Below are 23,619 nucleotides of genomic sequence, written 5' to 3' on the forward strand. Positions count from 1 at the left end.
ATAATCAGAGTTTTTTTTCTTTTTTAACTCTTCCTATCTCTCTCCTCCAACATCTTCATAGGTATTCTTCAGGAAGGCACACGGCACAGATGGAAAGAACCTCACGGATGTAGCCCAATATATCCCAAATAGTCTAAAACTGAAAAAAACAGGTAAAAACATTAAAAAGAAAAAAGAACGAAAATGTTACCAAAAAAAGAGCACAGCAGTCAGACGATCACAAAAAGGGAGCGAAGCTTAGGTTTTCATTGAGACCAAGGGGATGAGTTGTCTGTAGAGTCCAAATCCATTTCGCTTCAAGGCGTGCAAGCCTAGTAGTTACTTTGCCACCTCTAATACCAGTATCAAGGCTGTCAATTCCCCTAAATCTAATTAATTTAGCATCTGATCCGTGATATTCTCTAAAATGTCTGGGAAGTGTTTTTAATTTCACAATATCTAATGTAGGATCCGCGGCCGCCTCAATTCCACGTACGTGCTCACGTATACGGATCTTAAATTGACGTGATGTGAGTCCTACGTATATTAAGCCACATGGGCAGGTGGCATAATAAATAACACAACGGGTTGTGCAATTTATTGTCTTTTTAATATCAAATATTTTTTCACCACTGGAGTCAGAAAAAACTCGAGTCCGGTCCATATTCGGACACGCCACACAATGGCCGCAGGGTGAGGAACCCAAGCGAGGAGAAACACTATCAAGAAAAGTATTTTGCGGTACTCCTTCGTAGTGGCTCCTAGTAAGATGGTCTTTGAGGTTCCTTGCACGCCTAAAAGAAATTAGTGGGCGAGAAGGTAGAATTTTAGAAATAGTTTTATCTACTCTCAGAATTGGCCACGATTTTGATAAGGCTTCACGGATTCTATGGGACTGAGAATTAAAATTCGTCACAAACCGTAACTGTCTATCAGACTGCTTAGAACCACCAGAGGACTGACCATATACCAAAGACTCGCGGGAGGCAAATCTAGCTCTATTGTAGGCCCTCTTAGTGGCTCTTTTGCTATACCCACGTTTGAGAAATCTCATCTGAAGATCTTTGGCTTGGCGTTCAAAGTCTGCTTCGGTCGAGCAGATCCTCCGTAAACGGAGGAACTGCCCCACCGGCACGGCTCTGACGACATGTGGTGGATGGCACGAGGAAGCATGTAAAAGGGAATTCGTGGATGTCAGTTTCCGGAACAGGTCCATTTGTAAAAAACCGAGTTGGTCCTTCTTAACAACGACATCCAAGAATTCCACTGACTCCCTGCTCCAATGATAGGAGAGGTGAATATTTAGTTCGTTAGTATTAAGTTCCTCCATAAAAGCAACCAATTCCTGGGAGGGTCCCTGCCAGATCATGAATATGTCATCAATGTACCGGGCCCAAAGGAGGGCCCGGTCCATTGACAACGCATGATCTGACAGGAAGAGGTCCCTCCCCCACAGCCCCAGGAACAGATTCGCATAGGAGGGCGCAAAGGCCGCCCCCATGGCTGTTCCTTGGAGCTGCAGGAAGAAGGACCCCTTAAAAACAAAAAAATTCCGGTTCACGGCTCGTTCTACTTCCGGTCCCCGGCCTATTTATCCTGCACATTTCTCACTTTTCGTTATGCGCCCCCTGACGAAGGTGTGCCGAAACGCGCGTTGGGGCGGAGTCCGTGTAATTCCCACCTTCCCTGTAGAAGATACCCAATTTATCTCTAATTGGGAAGAAATTTGCAGTACATGCTCTTTAGCATTAATCAAATTACTAATTAATTTCAACTCCACTAACATTAGTGAGTTAGAAAAATTGATTGACTCCATGCAAGGTGAACTTCGTACCGGCTGTCCCACTGAGAAGATAAGCTCATTTAATCTCAATTTGGAAAAAGTTCTCGATTCAGTGGTTAAAAAGATCCACGAATCCCAAATTAATAAATTCAACCGTGACCAGAGAGATTATCAGCAACATACTGTATACTTATGGAGGAAGGCTAAACCTATTCAACAACGCCTTAAAAGTGTACCATCAGTTACGTCTATATCCTCTTTGAGCGAACAATCTGATGTCTCCTCATATTCAATCACCACAAGATCTGGTGCTACTGGGAAAAGGGTACGAGGATATCATCCGTATAAAAGACGGACTCCATACTCACCTGACCATGCAGGGAAAGACAATAAGGTGATTAACCTAAGCAACCATATTCTTTCTCCAGCGGATCTTTCCCTTTTAAGTAGGGGTTTTTCTTTTTCCCCGGTGGTGGGTATAGACACTTTTTCGGTGATTAAAGACCTACATTTATTTGCTAGGTCTTTATTATTTAAACGATATTTTTTTGATGACAATCTTCACCAACTATTCCCCACAGAGGAGGAGCAGGATACATTGAGGATTCTTGAGGAGCTCTCCGCTGAAAACACCGCAGAGGGAGGTAAGATTCCACCTGCTATTAAACCACGCTCAAGGAAGTTCCCCCCTCTGTCTACATGCACTCCCATTGACATGTTTGTCCAGGTGGTTACTCAGGATTTCCTTAAGATACCACAGCACCTTGGGAGGGATAATTTAAGTAGAGACGAGAGGACACGACTGCGCTATCTTAGGAACATTCCTGATGTTGTACTGAAACCGGCCGACAAGGGAGGTAATGTTGTCATCTGGCCTAAAGTTATGTACGAAAAAGAGGCGTTTAAGCAGTTACATAATACCGTTTGCTATAAAAAACTAACTTTTAATCCCTTGTCGGCTTTCAGTGCACAACTGGATAGTATCTTGGATGATGCAGTCGCTGGCGGTATTATCACCAGTGAATTATCTTCAGCACTTCGTGTTACTGAACCTACCGTGTCTACCTCCCCAAGGTGCATAAGGATTCCAAGGTGCCACCTGGCAGACCGATTATCTCTGGGAATGGGAACTTCCTTGAGAAAATCAATCAATGGATTGACTTCCATCTTCAACCTTTGGTTTCTAACTTACCTTCCTTCTTGAAGGATACCGGGGAGCTCCTCAAGAAAGTTGACTCTGTCCATTTGGACGATAATTCAATTATGATGACAGCAGATGTTGAATCATTGTATACGAATATTAAACATAGCGACGGTTTAAATGCCGTACGTTTTTTTCTTAATCTATCTGGCTCCTCCTCTGATTTTGGTAGATTTTTGTTGGAATTACTTGAATTTGCTTTGACCCACAATTTTTTTGTTTTTAAGGGGTCCTTCTTCCTGCAGCTCCAAGGAACAGCCATGGGGGCGGCCTTTGCGCCCTCCTATGCGAATCTGTTCCTGGGGCTGTGGGAGAGGGACCTCTTCCTGTCAGATCATGCGTTGTCAATGGACCGGGCCCTCCTTTGGGCCCGGTACATTGATGACATATTCATGATCTGGCAGGGACCCTCCCAGGAATTGGTTGCTTTTATGGAGGAACTTAATACTAACGAACTAAATATTCACCTCTCCTATCATTGGAGCAGGGAGTCAGTGGAATTCTTGGATGTCGTTGTTAAGAAGGACCAACTCGGTTTTTTACAAATGGACCTGTTCCGGAAACTGACATCCACGAATTCCCTTTTACATGCTTCCTCGTGCCATCCACCACATGTCGTCAGAGCCGTGCCGGTGGGGCAGTTCCTCCGTTTACGGAGGATCTGCTCGACCGAAGCAGACTTTGAACGCCAAGCCAAAGATCTTCAGATGAGATTTCTCAAACGTGGGTATAGCAAAAGAGCCACTAAGAGGGCCTACAATAGAGCTAGATTTGCCTCCCGCGAGTCTTTGGTATATGGTCAGTCCTCTGGTGGTTCTAAGCAGTCTGATAGACAGTTACGGTTTGTGACGAATTTTAATTCTCAGTCCCATAGAATCCGTGAAGCCTTATCAAAATCGTGGCCAATTCTGACAGTAGATAAAACTATTTCTAAAATTCTACCTTCTCGCCCACTAATTTCTTTTAGGCGTGCAAGGAACCTCAAAGACCATCTTACTAGGAGCCACTACGAAGGAGTACCGCAAAGTACTTTTCTTGATAGTGTTTCTCCTCGCTTGGGTTCCTCACCCTGCGGCCATTGTGTGGCGTGTCCGAATATGGACCGGACTCGAGTTTTTCTGACTCCAGTGGTGAAAAAATATTTGATATTAAAAAGACAATAAATTGCACAACCCGTTGTGTTATTTATTATGCCACCTGCCCATGTGGCTTAATATACGTAGGACTCACATCACGTCAATTTAAGATCCGTATACGTGAGCACGTACGTGGAATTGAGGCGGCCGCGGATCCTACATTAGATATTGTGAAATTAAAAACACTTCCCAGACATTTTAGAGAATATCACGGATCAGATGCTAAATTAATTAGATTTAGGGGAATTGACAGCCTTGATACTGGTATTAGAGGTGGCAAAGTAACTACTAGGCTTGCACGCCTTGAAGCGAAATGGATTTGGACTCTACAGACAACTCATCCCCTTGGTCTCAATGAAAACCTAAGCTTCGCTCCCTTTTTGTGATCGTCTGACTGCTGTGCTCTTTTTTTGGTAACATTTTCGTTCTTTTTTCTTTTTAATGTTTTTACCTGTTTTTTTCAGTTTTAGACTATTTGGGATATATTGGGCTACATCCGTGAGGTTCTTTCCATCTGTGCTGTGTGCCTTCCTGAAGAATACCTATGAAGATGTTGGAGGAGAGAGATAGGAAGAGTTAAAAAAGAAAAAAAACTCTGATTATATGAAGAAAAAACAGTTCTCTACTACAATCTAGTGGTTATTCTTTGTATAACATGCAATATTAAGATGACTATTTGAGGGTTTGAATTGTTCTTTTGTATTTATATTATGATATATATGTATCCCTTATTATTATTTATGAGAAAATTAAGCATATTTTGATGATGACAATAATATTCTATATATTAATGTTGGCTTTATTTTGGTTTTTGTTATCGGTCATCATCATTATTTTTCGTACTGTTCTTATATGGTGTGTTTTTTGTTGATTTATGGATTAATATGCATAAAAGAAACTGTGAAAATTATATTTAGGTTACATTTATTATAGACCACCATACTGTGCCTCTTTTTCATTTTCTCTCATGTATAGTCTGACACTGGAGTTCCGCGCATGCGCCCATTTGTGAATTCTTTGGTGAATGGCTGCGCCCTTTCTGTGATGGGCGGATCGCGTGGGGCCCCACGTGTATCGGCTCACCCGGTCTGGAGGACGCCATTCCCCTCTGTTACACTCTGGGCTGCTAGGATACGCGCGGGTACTTCCGGTTCACGGCTCGTTCTACTTCCGGTCCCCGGCCTATTTATCCTGCACATTTCTCACTTTTCGTTATGCGCCCCCTGACGAAGGTGTGCCGAAACGCGCGTTGGGGCGGATACCGGGATCTTACATCTGCTGCATACTTCAATTTTGGGTGATGTATTAATTTCTGTTATCGCTCTCTCCTGCTGCACCAATCTGCATTAAGCTATATATGGTACATGATACTGTTCCCTATGGGACTTGGCACTTGCGATACATGGTAACCATTATTATTATAACTTTTTTTCTGTTGCAGTATATTATGTTAGGTTATATATAGTACTATATTATATTACCATGATTGTGATAGAGCATTTTTCTTTATGAGAGTCTTCCAGTTTAAATTCCCCTATTTTGGTCTTATAATTTGTGACCCTATATACTGATATTTTTGATAAAAATTGTCTGATATGGGTCCGCAGATGTATCTCCCGGTGTCCTGTTTGCATTTGCTGTTTTTATATTTTTAATTGGGCGTTCATGTTGTCAACATTGCCCGTTTGCCGTTCACTACTAAATAAAGCAACTTTATTAAAAAGACATAAGGTTATCGTTGGATTTATTTCCTCCCCTTTGTTTTTAACTTATATAACATGCATAAATGCTCAAGCACCCTAACAAAGTGCTCCGGACGCCCCCGGAAGAAGCTTGGTGCGAAACGCGCGTTGGGGTGAGGTGGGACGCTGTGTCGCAGGTAGATATCACTTTTATCTGTTATTTATATCTGTACTATATGTATGCTGCGGCAGCGAAGAATGTACAGGACAGGTTTAAGGGATGCATATGAACTATCCTGCATTATGGACTACTGAGCTTGATATGTATTATTCAGCTTCCCACTTTGTTAGGGTGCTTGGGCATTTATGCATGTGATATATGTTGTACACAATAAAGCTTTAATTTAACTTTTCTACTCTGGATCGCTTTGTTTCGGCTGTTTGGTTAGGTCAGACCGGGTTTTGATTAATTTGGTGTATTATGTAGTAAAGGGGAAGGAAAGTAGTTGTGGCTGGACATTTAGGGCTTGGCTCACCCAGGCCTTTCTCTCTTAGGTAACAGGGTCCCTTCTTTGATTAAGCACAAACAGTACTGCTCTGACTGCCGGCCATCTTAGGTTTTAAAGGAATAGAGGCACAGTTCAAAGCAACTTTTAACAAAACGGATTTATTCACTTCAGGACCCAGCACATCCACATGACTTACAGCATTATCTTCACAGTCAAGACAGCACATCTCCTTATCTGTCCCTTCTCTCTTCTCTATGTCACAGAGTGTTTCCACAGGTCGGAGTGCCTCTTGCAAACCCTCAGCGTCTCCTTGGTTGAACATCACTACGATATAGCCTTCTTCTGCCTGTTTCGCCCCAGACATCAGATATACTACTTCCATAGCCTTCCACCTCTTAATGGGATGACCTGCCCGTACACTTTTACGGTGACCACTTATCTTCCTTTGTCAGCTTCCTCTGTCTCTTCTCTGCTGGTGCTCATACTGTGCCCTCTTCTTCACTCTACTCTCCAGATCCTTTCCTTGAATGGCTGGGTACCTACTTCAAACGTTGCGGGGATAGTTAGGCAGCTTGGGCCATAGGCCACTTGAGCACACGGGTCTAGCCCCAACAGACTCTACCCAGGAAATATTCCTGCCTTATTCCCCAACTATCCCATCCTACAATTAACTCCTTTGTGTCCTACAGCTAAACCTATCATACAGTGAGCTCAGTATCCCTATCTAGTGACCCTTTCCCAAACTGCACTGTCCCTATTAATCCCTAGTATAACATATATTACATAGGCAATATGACATAATGGAATACACGACAACACGTAACAACGGCATAAAATATATAAATAAATATGTACATACAAGTACAATATTATAGGGGTCTAAAGGGGTAAAACCCTTAACCCCTTACAATTACACCAGAAATGCTACGAGTCTCAGACTGGAGTAGAATTTCTGATGAGGTGCATGGAGGTGCACGCCACTGAGAAGATGCGCCAAAGTCATTAATGTAGTAGGGCAATAGAACACAAGGACCTTTTATTCTAATAATTTTATTTTACCAAAAGTGCAGAATCATCATCATTACCACTAGTACACATACAATGTAAATTACACCCATTTCAGTCACTCAACGAGGGGTGGACATATCATCGGTGCAACATGTGCAGCTGCACAGGCCCAAGAGTTAAGGGAGCCCATTTCCACCTCCATAACTGGTGGATTTGCACATTATCACGAGCTATTAGACTGCAAAGGGCCCATAAGTTGTCCTTGCACAGTGGTCCTTTCCGGTCTGTGTCCACCAGTGCACTTAACCGTTCATCCAGGGGCGGACACACTACTGGTGTAACCTGTGCAGCCGAACCAGGGTGCGGAGAATACGTTGGCCAAATTTTACCTCTACAGCAGCAAGTAGCTTAAATCACACAACACATTATTGAATTGCTGTGCATTATATTCATTTATTGCAGTGGATTTTTGGCGCTTTTTCAGGCAGAATCGGCCTGAAAAAAACATAATATGTACGTACCCCATGTTAGACACTGCCCAATAAAAAGGCTGCAAAAAAAATCTTCAGGAAAAAATGCTTTAGGAAAAGAAAAACTCCCCCAAGCAAGAGAGTTTCTTGAAGTAGTTTCTATTTATAAGGTTGTTTGCCAACGGTGAGTTTCTGATACTGGGTACTTTTGCTGCGCAAAAAAGGCAGCGCCTTACAGATCCAATAAAGTGGATTTATAGAAATGTCATGCCAACTGTGCTTTTATTTCACTCATTGTAAGCTAACCTGCGATGTGTGTTTCCAATCTGCAGTATATGTTAATTTCTTTTGCGTATGCGCTGAGTTTTATATGCAGATTCTTCCTGAAGATTTGCATTAGATGCAGAATATCCATAGATAAAAAACATATGGGTTTTTAGTGCATTTCTACTGCAGAAACACACTAGAAATGCATGTAAGAAACACATGATTTTTTTGTCAAAGCTAAATACCAGGAAGTATAAAAACAAAGCAGCTTTAATTACGGTAAATCATGACATACAAAAAATAGACATAAATCATAGTGTAAAAAATGTGATAAAACACATGTAAAAATAAGAACCCAAACATGTAATGAAAAAACGCAGGCAACTTAATTTACATAATAGGTGCAGAAATTCTGCAGAAAATCTGCAACATCAAAAACTCAAATACCCATCATGCCTAAAACTCATGTTTTTTGTCCGCCTCAAAAAACTAAGTGTACACATACCCTTGGGGTGTGCTCACACTGAGTTTTTGGAGTGTAAGGCTATGTTCCCATGATGAGCGTTTTGATGAGTTTTTGATATAGCTGATGTTCTGCACCATTTCTGCACCCAGCAAATAAAATAGGTTACTTGCATTTAAAGAAAATCTGCAACATCCAGACACTGCAAATTTTTGCTGCATCAAAAATGCGGCATCTTATAGTTCCAGCAATGTGGATGGGAGTTATAGATATCTCATCCCCACTGTGCCATTTTTTTACTCAGCATAAGCTGACCTGTGGTGCGTGTTTCAAATCCACAACATATCAATTTCTGTTGTGGGTTCTCTGAGTTTTCTGTTCATATTTTTCCCATAGACTAGATGCAGCAGAAACGCAACAAAAACGCATGTAATCCACACATGACTGTATCAATAAAGCTTTGTCAAAGCCAAATACCAGAAAGTATAAAAAAACAAAGCAGCTTTATTCAAAGCATGACACACGAACAAGAAACAAAAAAAACAGTGGCAAAACGTGATAAAAATGCATGAAAAAAAACCAGACTCAAAAATGCAATGAAAAAACGCAAAAGGAACCTAATTTACATAATAGGCGTAGAAATGGTCCAGAAATTCTGTAACATCAAAAGCTCACCAAAAGCTCACTGAGGAAATGTAGCCTAAAGCCACGTGCATATGTTCAGTATTTGGTCAGTATTTTACACCAGTATTTGTAAGCCAAAACCAGGAGTGGGTAATAAATACAGAAGTGGTGAGGGTGACGTGTTTCTATTATACTTTTTCTCTTATTGCTCCACTCCTGATTTTGGCTTACAGATACTGACCAAATCGTGAATGTGAGAACGTGGCATAAAGTCTCCAACATCTTCCTGAAAACTTGACGTTTCCACCCTGTCATTTGAATATACAAATGCTTCTCACTAAATTAGAATATCATCAAAAAGTTAATTTATTTCAGTTCTTTAATACAAAAAGTGAAACTCATATATAGAGTCATTACACCCAAGGTTAACCCCTACCCGACTAGGATGGGAGAAAAACCCCGTCCTATGTCATGACAACCAGCTTGAAAAATGATTTTAAAATCTGAACTGTTGGCCTACTGAAATGTATGTTCACTAAATGCACTCAATACTTGGTCGGGGTACTTTTGCATCAATTACTGCATCATTGCGGCATGGCATGGAGGCGATCAGCCTGTTGCCCTACTGAGGAGTTATGGAAGTCCAGGTTGCTTCAGCTTGTTTGCATTGTTGGGTCTGGTGTCTCACATCTTCCTCTTGACAATACCCCATAGATTCTGTATGGGGTTAAGGTCAGGTGAGTTTGCTGTCCAATCAAGCACAGTGATACTGCTGTTTTTAAACCAGGTATTGGTACTATTTGCAGCGTGTACAGGTGCTAAATCCTGCTGGAGAATGAAATTTCCATCTCAAAAAAGGTTGTTGGCAGAGGGGAAGCATGAAGTGATTTAAAATTTCCTGGTAGATGGCTGCACTGACTTTGGTCTTGATAAAACACAGTGCACCTACACCAGCAGATGACATGGCTCCCCAAACCATCACTGATTGTGGAAACTTCACACTAGACCTCAGCAACTTGGATTGTGTGCCTCTCCACACTTCCTCCAGACTCTGGGACCTTGATTTCCAAATGAAATGTAACATTTACTTTCATCTGAAAACAATTCCTTAGACCACTGAGCAACAGTCCAGTCCTTTTTCTCCTTGGCCCAGGTAATACGCTTCTGGTGTTGTCTATTGGTCATGAGTGGCTTGACACAAGGAATGCGACACTTGTAGCCTATGTCCTTGATACGTCTGTGTGTGGTGGCTCTTGAAGCAATGACTCCAGCAGCAGTCCACTTCTTGTGAACCTCCCCCAAATTTTTGAATGACTTTTTCTTAACAATCCGTTCAAGACTGCGTTTATCCTGATTGCTTGTGCACCTTTTTCTACCACACTTTTTCCTTCTATTCAACTTTCCATTAATATGCTTGGATACAGCACTCTGTGAACAGCCAGCTTCTTTAGCAATGACCCTTTGTAGCTTACCCTCCTTGTGGAGTGTGCCAATGACAGCCTTCTGAACATCTGCTAAGTCATATACAGCAATCTGGCAATAGCTGTCTTCAGGTTGTTATCCACTCCAATCTCGTCCACGCACCACAACAAGCACACCGTCGGGTCCCTTGGCACCGTGCATCTGTATGCTCCTTCCACACGACTCAAAACTACCAACCAAAAAGCAGCCAGTCTCGGACACGTCCACATCATATGAAATATATCTGCATCTGAGTGTTTTTTCTTTAAAAACACTAGCAGTTTCTATAGAGTGAAAATAACAACAACCGGAAAATGATAGGAAAAAAGACTCCTGAAAAACCACAAGAAAACCTTCCAAAAATTCGTCAACTGCCAAAATCGTTGATAATACGCTCAGAAAACAAGTGACCAAATCAATTCAAAAGAGACTTCGGGGGAAAAATGGCAGGGATTTCTTGAAGTTTTTTCTTCTTGAAAAACTCAGCGGGTTCTCCTGAGTTCAACAGACATCATGTGCACATCCCTTAATAGAAAAGGTATTTCAATCATTTTTTTAGCAAGTTTTCAGATGTTTTTTTGGACCGAGTCTCCAGCCTATACAAGCATACGTATCTGTCTGCAAACATTTTTTTAGAAACTTATTCTTATTTATGAGGGTATGATCCTCAGCGAATGTAATTTTTAAAATATATGACTTGGCATGGTATCTTTTCCTTACCTGTCACCTTCCAGATGGCATATATGTTTAACCGTTAGGCTCCAGTCAAATGCTTCAGGCTGATTCTTAAGCCATAAATTAAATTCCTCTCTGTTTTTGTCTGCAAAATCCGAGACAATGATGTTTTTGAAGGCTTCACAAGCTGATAAAAGCTGGTATATGCAGGGTCCTGTTCCAATGTCAATCAGCGTTTCACCTTTTACTTTTCCTTGCATGAGAGAAAAAAAAACATTACAAAAGTTTGTTAAAGGGAACCGGTCACCCCCAAAATCGATGGTGAGCTAAGACCACCGGCATCAGGGGCTTATCTACAGCATTCTGGAACCTAAAAGATGAGAAAAAGAGGTTATATTATACTCACCTGGGCAGGTGGTCCGATCCGATGGGCGTCGCGGTCCGGGGCCTCCCATCTTCATAGGATAACGTCCTCTTCTGGTCTTCATGCTGCGGCTCCAGCGCAGGCGTACTTTGTCTGCCCTATTGAGGGCAGAGCAAAGTACTGCAGTGCGCAGGCGCCGGGAAAGGTCAGAGAGGCCAGGCTCCAGCGCACTGCAGTACTTTGCTCTGCCCTCAGACAAAGTACGCCTGTGCCGGAGCCGCAGCGTGAAGACCAGAAGAGGACATCATCTGATGAAGATAGGAGGTCCCGGACTGGACCGTGACACCCTTCGGGGGCTTATCCACAGCATTCCAGAATGCTGTAGATAAGCCCCTGATGCTGGTGGGCTTACCTCACCCTCGATTTTGACAGGTTCCCTTTAATCTGTAGCTTAATATTTTACAACTTTCACATACCCGTCAACATTTGCATCACCATTCACGGGAATGTGTCATCAAAAGATAAGCTATTGTTCAAGTCAAAGTAGCGAGGCGAGAGGTGGATTAGTTGGGCAGCAAAGTGAAGGACACACTTGAGAAAATGTGAGAGTGTTAGCAAGGAGACTACAGAGGAGGATTTTGCAGTAGTCAAGGCAGGAGATTATGAGGGTGTGCACTAACATTTTAGTAGATTCAGGGATGAGGAAATTATGGATTCTGGAAATATTTTAGTTGAACACGACAGGAGGAGCTAAGAGCTTGGATGAGCGGTTTGAAGGACAGGTCAGAGTTGAGTGTTACTCCAAGGAAGAAGACTTCCGGTACAATGGAAGGCATGATGTAATTTATTGTGATAGATAAAGTAGGTGAGTTAGGTAAGATGGAGAAAAGATGATGAGTTCAGTTTTGTCCACAATGAGTTTTAGGAAGCATGATAAGAAGGAGGATATGGCTGATAGACACTCTGGGATTCTGGACAGCAGAAATTTGACATCTGGGCTAGAGTGGTAGATCTGAGTGTCATCAGCATATAGATGGTACTGGAAGAAATGGCAGTTTGTTTTCTCAGGCCAAAGGTATAAATTGAGAAGAGTAGGGGTAACAGGACAGAGAATTGAGGGACACTGTCACAGAGAGGGCAGGATGAGGAGGTAGTATGGGAGATGTAGAACAAAGGGAAGGGAGGATTTGTAGTACAAGGGTGTTTCTGACTGTTGAAGGTAGATGACAGGTCAAGAAAAAGCAGTATAAATAATTGTTTGTTAGCTTTGGCAGTAAGTTGAAAGTAATTTTGGTTAGAGCAGTTTTGTTGGAGTGGTGGAGACGGAAGCTGGATTGTAGATTGTTAGAGAGTGAATTAGATGAGAGTTGGTAGGAAAGTTCAGCATGGACATACACTCACTGGCCACTTTATTAGGTACACCTGTCCAACTTCTTGTTAACACTTAATTTCTAATCAGCCAATCACATGGCGGCAACTCAGTGCATTTAGGCATGTAGACATGGTCAAGACAATCTCCTGCAGTTCAAACCGAGCATCAGTATGGGGAAGAAAGGTGATTTGAGTGCCTTTGAACGTGGCATGGTTGTTGGTGCCAGAAGGGCTGGTCTGAGTATTTCAGAAACTGCTGATCTACTGGGATTTTCACGCACAACCATCTCTAGGGTTTACAGAGAATGGTCCGAAAAAGAAAAAAAATCCAGTGAGCGGCAGTTCTGTGGGCGGAAATGCCTTGTTGATGCCAGAGGTCAGAGGAGAATGGGCAGACTGGTTCGAGCTGATAGAAAGGCAACAGTGACTCAAATCGCCACCCGTTACAACCAAGGTAGGCCTAAGAGCATCTCTGAACGCACAGTGCGTCGAACTTTGAGGCAGATGGGCTACAGCAGCAGAAGACCACACCGGGTACCACTCCTTTCAGCTAAGAACAGGAAACTGAGGCTACAATTTGCACAAGCTCATCGAAATTGGACAGTAGAAGATTGGAAAAACGTTGCTTGGTCTGATGAGTCTCGATTTCTGCTGCGACATTCGGATGGTAGGGTCAGAATTTGGCGTAAACAACATGAAAGCATGGATCCATCCTGCCTTGTATGGAGCATCTTTGGGATGTGCAGCCGACAAATCTGCGGCAACTGTGTGATGCCATCATGTCAATATGGACCAAAATCTCTGAGGAATGCTTCCAGCACCTTGTTGAATCTATGCCACGAAGAATTGAGGCAGTTCTGAAGGCAAAAGGGGGTCCAACCCATTACTAGCATGGTGTACCTAATAAAGTGGCCGGTGAGTGTACTGTTCAAGGAGTTTAAAGGCAAACGGGAAAACGGGAGCAGAGAGATGGGACGGTAGCTGGATGTAGAGGTCAGGTCGAGGGATGGTTTCTTTGGATGGGTGTGATTGTGGCATGTTTGAAAGCAGAATGGAAGGTACCAGAAGTTAGTGATAGGTTGTGATGACGAGAGTTCTGAAGTAGTCCTGTTTAGCAATGGTGAGGGTTCACTTGAATGTCAATGTTGCTTGTTTTAATGCAGTTAAGTCATCTTGTGTGTTTTCTTTCAGCATCGCTTTGCAACCCTGGACTACCCTTGACGAAGCTACACTTGTTAGCGACACGCATTGAGCAGAGGCATAGCTAGAGTTTTGGTTCAGAGGGGCGAAACTTCTGAGTTGGCTCCTAACTAGGTAACCTTAATTACAACTCGGTGACGCACCCTAATAGTGGATGTAGGAGAACCTCAGCAGATGACCGCACTGTTGCTGAAAATAATATCTATACAAAGACCAACATTGATATTACCTCCATATTGTCAGTGGTAAATACCAGTACTACAGAACTTATAAGTGATTACAGCACATGGTGACTTACAGCTGACGTTCTTTCTGATGGAATCGTTCACTCTTCCCATCTTTTCCATCTGGCCCAGACCGACATGACAACTTCTTCAGCCAGGACTCGGCAGCAGAGATTACAACAAAGACTCATTTTACTTCTCATATTGCAGCCATCACCATCTATTCCCAACCTGCACAAACTGTTTATCCTGCTAATACCACAATGCTGAGCCGCTGCCGCCGTATTTGTCCCTATTACTGCACCTACTGTGTAGTTCTGTGTGCCCTCTAAATTCTAAAGCAACCCTCTAGAATATAGTAATGCCAGGTGCAAGTGCCCTAGAAAACAGTGCCACATTTTGCCCACTAGAAACCTAGAAAGTAATAATGCCCTTTGTGCCCCTTTGAGAGTCACAGTAACCAGAGTTCCCCCATAAAAATAAGTGCCCACTTTACATTTAATAGTGTCCCGAGTCTCCCCCTGTACAGCTCCCCAATGCACAGTATAATGACCCTTCGCTGTATAGTACCACCCACACAATATTCTGACCCCTTTGTAGCCACCAAACTGTTTAATGGCTGTAACCCTGTATGATGGCCCCCTCACTGTCATCTCCACACTGTATGATGACCCCCTAGAAAGCTTCTATATAGTACAGTATAATGCACCAGATAGTTCTCAATATAGTATAATGCACTCTCCATATGCCTCCATATAGTATAATGTACTCGCCATAGACTTCTATAGTATAATGCATTCCCGATGGGCATACTCTATTTACTATAATGCACTCCCCATAGGCAGACTCTATAGGTTATAATGCACACCCCATAGGCAGACTCTATAGTATTCTGCACTCCCCATAGGCAGGCTCTATATAGTATAATGCACCCCTATAGGCAGACTCTATAAAGTATAATGCAACCCCATAGGCAGACTCTATATTGTTTAATGCACTTCCCATAGGCAGGCTCTATATTGTATAATGCACCCCCTATAGGCAAACTCTATATTGTATAATGCACCCCATTAGGCAGACTCTATTTAGTATAATGCATTTCCATAGCCAGACTCTATATTGTATAATGTACTCCCCATAGGCAGACTTAGTAATATAATGCAATCCCCCATAGGCAGGCTCTATAGTATAATGCACCCCCCCATAGGCGGACTCTATAGTATAATGCACCTCCCCCATAGGCAGACTCTATAGTATCATGCAACCCCCGAAACACACAGGCAGACTCTACAGTATAATGCACCCATCCATAGGCATACTCTATAGTATACTGCACTCCCCATCCACAGGCAGACTCTATAGTATAATGTACCTCCCCCATTGGCAAACTCTATAGTATAATACAGCCCCCCATAGGCAGACTATATAGTATAATGCAGCCCCCCATAGGCTGACTCTATAGTATAATGCAGCCCCCATGGGCAGACTCTACAGTATAATGCAGCCCCACATAAGCAGACTCTATAGAGTACAATGCAGCCCCCATAGGCAGACTCTATATTGTATAATGCACCCCATTAGGCAGACTCTATTTAGCATAATGCATTTTCATAGCCAGACTCTATATTGTATAATGCACTCCCCATAGGCAGACTCTATAATATAATGTAACCCCCTATAGGCAGACTCTATGGTATAATGCACCTCCCCCATAGGCAGACTCTATAGTATCATGCAACCTCCCACACACACAGGCAGACTCTATAATATAATGCACCCCTCCATAGGCAGACTATAGTATACTGCACTCCCCCACAGGCAGACTCTATAGTATAATGCACCTCCCCCATAGGCAGACTCTATAGCATCATGCAACCTCCCACACACACAGGCAGACTCTATAATATAATGCACCCCTCCATAGGCAGACTATAGTATACTGCACTCCCTCACAGGAAGACTCTATAGTATAATGCACCTCCCCCATAGGCAGCCTCCAGCCCCCAATGGGCAGACTCTATATAGTATAATGCAGCCCCCCATAGGCAGACTCTATAGTATAATACAGCCCCCCATAGGCAGACTCTATAGTATAATACAGCCCCCCATAGGCAGACTCCATAATGCACCCCCCCACAGGCAGACTCTATAGTATAGTACAGCCCCATAGGCAGATTCCATAATGCACCCCCCAAATGCAGACTATATAGCATAATACAGCTCCCCTCCCCCGTAGGCAGACTGTATAGTAGGCAGACTCCATAATGCACCCCCCAAGTAGACCCAATAGTATAATACAGCCCCCGACTATATAGTATAATGCAGCCCCAATGGGCAGACTCTATAGTATAATGCAGCCCCCCATAGGCAAACTCCATAGTATAATACAGCTCCCGTAGGCAGAGTCTATAGTATAATTCAGCCCTCCCCACCGTATGCAGACTCCATAATGCACCCTCCCACAGGCAGACACTTTAGTATAATACAGCCCCCCCACCCTAGGTAGACTCTATAGTATAATGCAGCCCCATAAAAACAATAAATAAATACTCACCTCTACTCCTCCTGGTTCTTCCACTGCTCTGAGTGCCTGCACATCTCTGGACAGCTGGCGCCGAGTAGTGATGTCATATTGCCCACTGTCAGTGTCAGCATCAGTGACATCAGATGCTGAGAGGGAATGATGGGAGAGGGAGCATAATGATCCTCTCATCAATGCGGTCAGCTGTATTGGCACTGCTGGCACCGGGGCCCCCCGGTTGCTCAGGGGCCCCATAGCAGCCGGGTACCAGAGCAGCGAGATCGTGTCTTATAAGGTCCACCACCTTTTTTATCATTTATTGGAGTGCCTATATATATATTATATATATATTTTACTATTATTATTTATTTATATAGCACCATTCATTCCATGGTGCTGTACATGAGAAGGGGTTACATACAAATTACAGATATCACTTACAGTAAACAAAAACTAACAATCACAGACTTATACAGAGGGGAGAGGACCCGGCCCTTGCAGGCTTACATTCTACAGGATGATGGGGAAGGAGACAATAGGTTGAGGGTTGCAGCAGCTCCAGTGTTGGTGAAGGTGGCAGCTCCGGTAGTGGTGACGAGGCAGCGGGTTCAGTGCAGGCTGTAAGCTTTCCTGAAGAGCTGGGTTTTCAGGTTCCATCTGAAGGATCCGAATGTGGTTGATAGTCGGACATGTTGGGGCAAAGAATTCCAGAGGATGGGGGATATTCGGGAGAAGTCTTGGAGGCAGCTGGGTGAGGAGCAAATTCAATTCAAAGAAGCTTTATTGGCAGGACCAAATAAACTTTAGTTTTGCCAAAGCACATGTAAAATATATATATATATATGTGTATATATATATATATATATATATCTAATATATAAAGCTGAATGTGTGTGTGTGTGTATGTATGTATGTATGTATGTATGTCCGGGATTGGCATCTGAACCGTAGCAGCTACAGCCACAAAATTTTGCACAGTCACACGTCTGGACCCCGAGAGCGTCATAGGCTATGTTGTGAGGTGAAATTTTAACCCCGCGCTTTCCAATTCACCAAACAATTTTGCCCCTATCTACATAATGGGGAAAAAGTGAAAGGAAAAGTGTTGGAGGCGTCGCAGCTACAGGCACAAAATTTTGCACAGTCACACGTCTGGACCCTGAGAGCGTCAAAGCTATATTGTGAGGTGAAATTTTAACCCCGCGCTTTCCAAGTCACCAAACAATTTTGCCCCTATCTACATAATGGGGAAAAAATGAAAGGAAAAGTGTTGGAGGCAAATTAACAGCTGCCAGATGTGAACAAGGGGGACTTAAAGAATGACAGCGATGGCACCAAAGAGTATATACTGTACAGTTGCTAAGGTGGGGCCCCAACATGGGATAATCACACCACCACGGGGATATGAACACACACACAAAATGCGCCACACACTACCACGTGCTCGAACACATATACCACCCTCAGTGCACATTTCACCACACATACACCAACCTCGCCACATAAAAGTAGAAACACAAAAGTCGCCGCTCAAAACTCGCCACGCGCAAAACTCTCCACATGCAAAACTCGCCACACGTGCAAAACTCGCCACACGCAAAACTTGCACACGCAGAAAAATTGCCACACGCAGAAAAATTGCCACATGCACAAAAGTTGCAACACATGCAAAAGTTGCCTCACACAAAACTTGCACATACTCAAAAGGCACCACACATAAAACTCGCCACGCGCAAAACTCGCCATGCGCAAAACTTGCTGCACACAACTTGCTACACTAACCTGTCACATGCAACTCGACACACAAAAAGTTGCTACAAGCATGTCGCCACACAAAACTCATCTCACAAAAGTCCCTACATGCATGTCGCCACACGCAACTCAACACACACAACTTGACACACGAAACTCGCCCTAAAACACACACAAGTCTGGTATCCTTCAAAAATAAAAATCTGATTAATAAGCAGACAAACTACAAGAGCAACAAATGTACCATATAGGAATCCGGCAGCTGTCAGTCACATGACCAGTCTATTATGTGTATGTGTGAGCTAATATATACTGCCAGGGGGTGGGCTTACTGTTGGCTGGGGATTTATCAGGCTGCCATTTTAGCTTACAAATACTGAGGTAAAAATACTGACCAAATAACGTGTGAACGAGGGCTAATACAGGAGGAGATGGCATACAGCTATATACTATATACAGGAGATGACACAGGTATATACTATTTACAGGGGAGATGACACACAGGTATATACTATATACAGGAGGAGATGACACACAGATATATACTATATACAGGAGAGATGACACACAGGTATATACTATATAGAGGAGGAGATGACATACAGGTACATACTACATACAGGAGGAGATGACATACAGGTATATACTATATACAGGAGGAGATGACACACAGGTATATACTATATACAGGAGCAGATTACCTACAGGTATATAGTATATACAGGAGGAGATGACACAGGTATATGCTATGTATAGGAGGAGATGACATACAGGTATATACTATATACAGGAGATGACACACAGATATATACTATATATAGGTGAGATGACACACAGGTATATACTATATACAGGAGATTACATACAGGTATATCTAATATATAAAGCTGAATGTGTGTATGTATGTATGTGTGTATGTCCGGGATTGGCATCTGTACCGTCGCAGCTACAGCCACAAAATTTTGCACAGTCACACGTCTGGACCCCGAGAGCGTCATAGGCTATGTTGTGAGGTGAAATTTTAACCCCGCGCGTTCCAATTCACCAAACAATTTTGCTCCTATCTACATAATGGGGAAAAAGTGAAGGGAAAAGTGTTGGAGGAAAATTGACAGCTGCCAGATGTGAACAATGAGGACTTAAAGAATGAGAGCGATGGCGACAAAGAGTATATACCGTACAGTTGCTAAGGTGGGGCCCCGACATGGGATACTCACCACACACGGGGATATGAACACAAACACAAAATGCGCCACACACTACCACGTGCTTGAACACATATACCACCCTCAGCACACATTTCACCACACACACACACCAACCTCGCCACATAAAAGTCGAAACACAAAAGTCACCACTCAAAACTCGCTACATGCAAAACTCGCCATATGCAAAACTAGGCTCACGCAAAACTCGCCACACGTGCAAAACTCACCTCATGGAAAACTCACCTCATGCAAAACTTGCACACACAGAAAAATTGCCACATGTACAAAAGTTGCACCACATGCAAAAGTTGCCTCACACAAAACTTGCACATACTCAAAATGCACCACACATAAAACTCGCCACGCGCAAAACTCGCCATGCACAAATCTTGCTGCACACAACTTGCTACACTAACCTGTCACATGCAACTCAACACACAAAATGTTGCTACACGCATGTCGCCACACAAAACTCATCTCACAAAAGTCGCTACATGCATGTCGCCACACGCAACTCAACACACACAACTTGACACATAAAACTCGCCCTAAAACACACACAAGTCTGGTATTGTCCTTCAAAAATAAAAATCTGATTAATAAGCAAACTACAAGAGCAACAAATGTACCATATAGGAAATACGGCAGCTGTCAGTCACATGACCTGTCTATTATGTGTATGTGTGAGCTAATATATACTGCCAGGGGGGAGGGCTTCCTGTTGGCTGGGGATTTATCAGGCTGCCAATAGCAACCAATCACAGCTCAGCTTCTATTTTGCTACAGTTAATTAACCTGAGCTCTGATTGGTTAATATAGGCAACAAAGACATTCTCAGTATAACAAAGCTAATATATGTTGTGAAATGCTTCTATTTGCTTAGTTTTTGCCTTTTAATAATTACATTTCTATCTATTTGTTTTGTGGTTTTTGTGTGCAGAATAAATTTTTGTTAACACATTCTATTTTGCTAACAGCAGTCATTAACCCGGGCGAAGCCGGGTAGTACAGCTAGTATATATATATTTATATACACACACAGTACACAGTATATATATATATATATACCATATCACCGCTTGCTTACTGGCTCAAGGCGTCTTGCCGGTCTCGCTCTCCAAGCATGTTCTGGCTCGGCTGCACCGTCTCTCGGGCCTGGCTTGGCTCTGGTCACGGGCTTCCACTGGAGTGGGGCATGTATCTTCCTTACAACTCAGGCCTTCTCTGGCATCTGACTGCTCTTGGACACTTCTAGGGCAGTGGTGCCAACTGCATCTTCTTGGCCTGGCCAGGCCTTGTATCACTAGCGCCACACACACAACTTGCGTCGGTACGTCGGGCTGACGGTTTGCGAGGGCCCTGTACCGACGCAAGTGTGAAAGAGGCTTTAGTCATATTGCATGACTCGTTAAAGGGTTGATTGTGACTTGTAGGATCGCTACTTCCAATAGGTGGCGCTATAGCGTTAAGTCCTCTTTTTCTCAGAAGAGGCAATTTGCATATTTAATTTTCCAGAGGAGCACTGCACGGCGAATAAGCCTCCTTACCTTGACAAGCCAGCTGGTATGTCACTCTCCATAAGGAGAAACGTTACCCCTTAGACCCCAGTCCAGAGCCTCTCACCTAGCCAAATCAGTTCTCATGCTTAGCACTGACGAGGGCCAACATCCCGAAACACCGTGTCTGATACTGATTTGGCTTTTATCCTAAGTCATATTGCACGACTCGTTAAAGGGTTGATTGTGACTTGTAGGACCCCTACTGACAACAGGTGGCGCTATAGAGTTTAAGTTCTCTTTTTCTCAGAAGAGGTAATTTGCATATCTAATATATAATTGCCTAGAATACTACTTCCTGCAATTTGTGCCAACTTCCGTGGCTTTGTCCGGAGCTAATGTCCTGAGATAATGTCCGGAGCTAATGTCCGGAGCTAATGTCCGGAGCTAATGTCCGGAGATAAGTGACGTCACCAGTGTCCTACACCCAGGCAGAGCACAGGGGCCCCAGGCAGCATATGGGGCCCCAGGCAGAGCACAGTGGTCCCAGGCAGAGCACAGGGGCCCCAGGCAGAGCACAGTGGCCCCAGGCAGAGCACAGGGGCCCCAGGCAGCATATGGGGCCCCAGGCAGAGCACAGGGGCCCCAGGCAGCATATGGGGCCCCAGGCAGAGCACAGTGGCCCCAAGCAGAGCACAGGGGCCCCAGGCAGAACATGGGGCCCCAGGCAGAGCACAGGGGCCCCAGGCAGAGCACAGGGGCCCCAGGCAGCATATGGGGCCCCAGGCAGAGCACAGGGGCCCCAGGCAGAGCACAGGGGCCCCAGGCAGAGCACAGGGGCCCCAGGCAGAGCACAGGGGCCCCAGGCAGCATATGGGGCCCCAGGCAGAGCACGGGGGCCCCAGGCAGCATATGGGGCCCCAGGCAGAGCACAGGGGCCCCAGGCAGAGCACAGGGGCCCCAGGCAGCATATGGGGCCCCAGGCAGCATATGGGGCCCCAGGCAGAGCACAGGGGCCCCAGGCAGAACATGGGGCCCCAGGCAGAGCACAGGGGCCCCAGGCAGAGCACAGGGGCCCCAGGCAGCATATGGGGCCCCAGGCAGAGCACAGTGGCCCCAGGCAGCATATGGGGCCCCAGGCAGAGCACAGTGGTCCCAGGCAGCATATGGGGCCCCAGGCAGAGCACAGTGGCCCCAGGCAGAGCACAGGGGCCCCAGGCAGCATATGGGGCCCCAGGCAGAGCACAGTGGTCCCAGGCAGAGCACAGGGGCCCCAGGCAGCTTATGGGGCCCCAGGCAGAGCACAGTGGCCCCAGGCAGAGCACAGGGGCCCCAGGCAGCATATGGGGCCACAGGCAGAGCACAGGGGCCCCAGGCAGCATATGGGGCCCCAGGCAGAGCACAGTGGCCCCAGGCAGAGCACACACCAAATCGGAGGCCGAGGGGCCCCGCCAACCAAATCGGAGGCCGAGGGGCCCCGCCAACCAAATCGGAGGCCGAGGAGCCCCGCCCACCAAATCGAAGGCCGAGCTGCCCCGCCCACCAAAGCGGAGGCCGAGGGGCCCAGCCCCGCCCACCAAAGCGGAGGCCGAGGGGCCCAGACCACCACATCAGAGGCCGAGGGTCCCCGCCCACCAAATCGGAGGCCGAGGGTCCCCGTCCACCAAATCGGAGGCCGAGGGGCCCCGCCTACCAAATCGGAGGCCGAGGGGCCTCGCCCACCAAATCGGAGGCCGAGGGTCCACACCATCCAAATCGGAGGCCGAGGGGCCCCGCCCACCAAATCGGAGGCCGACGGGCCCCACCCACCAAAGCGGAGGCCGAGGGTCCCCGCCCACCAAATCGGAGGCCGAGGTTCCCCGCCCACCATATCGGAGGCCGAGGGTCCCCGCCCACCAAATCGGAGGATAAGGGGCCCCGCCCACCAAATCGGAGGCCGAGGGGCCCCACCAACCAAATCGGAGGCCGAGGAGCCCCACCCACCAAATCGAAGGCAGAGGGACCCCGCCCACCAAATCGGAGGCCGTGGGGCCCCACCAACCAAAGCGGAGGCCGAGGGTCCCCGCCCACCAAATCGGAGGCAGAGGGACCCCGCCCACCAAATCGGAGGCCGAGGGGCCTTGCCCACCAAAGCGGAGGCCGAGGGTCCCCGCCCACCAAATCGGAGGTCGAGGGTCCCCGCCCACCAAATCGGAGGCCAAGGGTCCCCGCCCACCAAATCGGAG

General features: G+C 45.2%; 1 protein-coding gene across 1 annotated transcript in view; it reads right to left on the minus strand.

The window, feature by feature from the left end:
- Positions 1–23,619, minus strand: part of LOC143765077 (nicotinamide N-methyltransferase-like) — a 91,802-nt gene that overhangs the window by 15,616 nt on the left and 52,567 nt on the right. The window contains exon 2 of the mRNA XM_077251368.1: positions 11,304–11,511. Coding sequence (XP_077107483.1) covers positions 11,304–11,511 — 208 coding nt within the window. The remainder of the gene's footprint in view (positions 1–11,303; positions 11,512–23,619) is intronic.

This window comes from Ranitomeya variabilis, chromosome 4 (assembly GCF_051348905.1).
Source record: "Ranitomeya variabilis isolate aRanVar5 chromosome 4, aRanVar5.hap1, whole genome shotgun sequence".
Classification (NCBI taxonomy): domain Eukaryota; kingdom Metazoa; phylum Chordata; class Amphibia; order Anura; family Dendrobatidae; genus Ranitomeya; species Ranitomeya variabilis.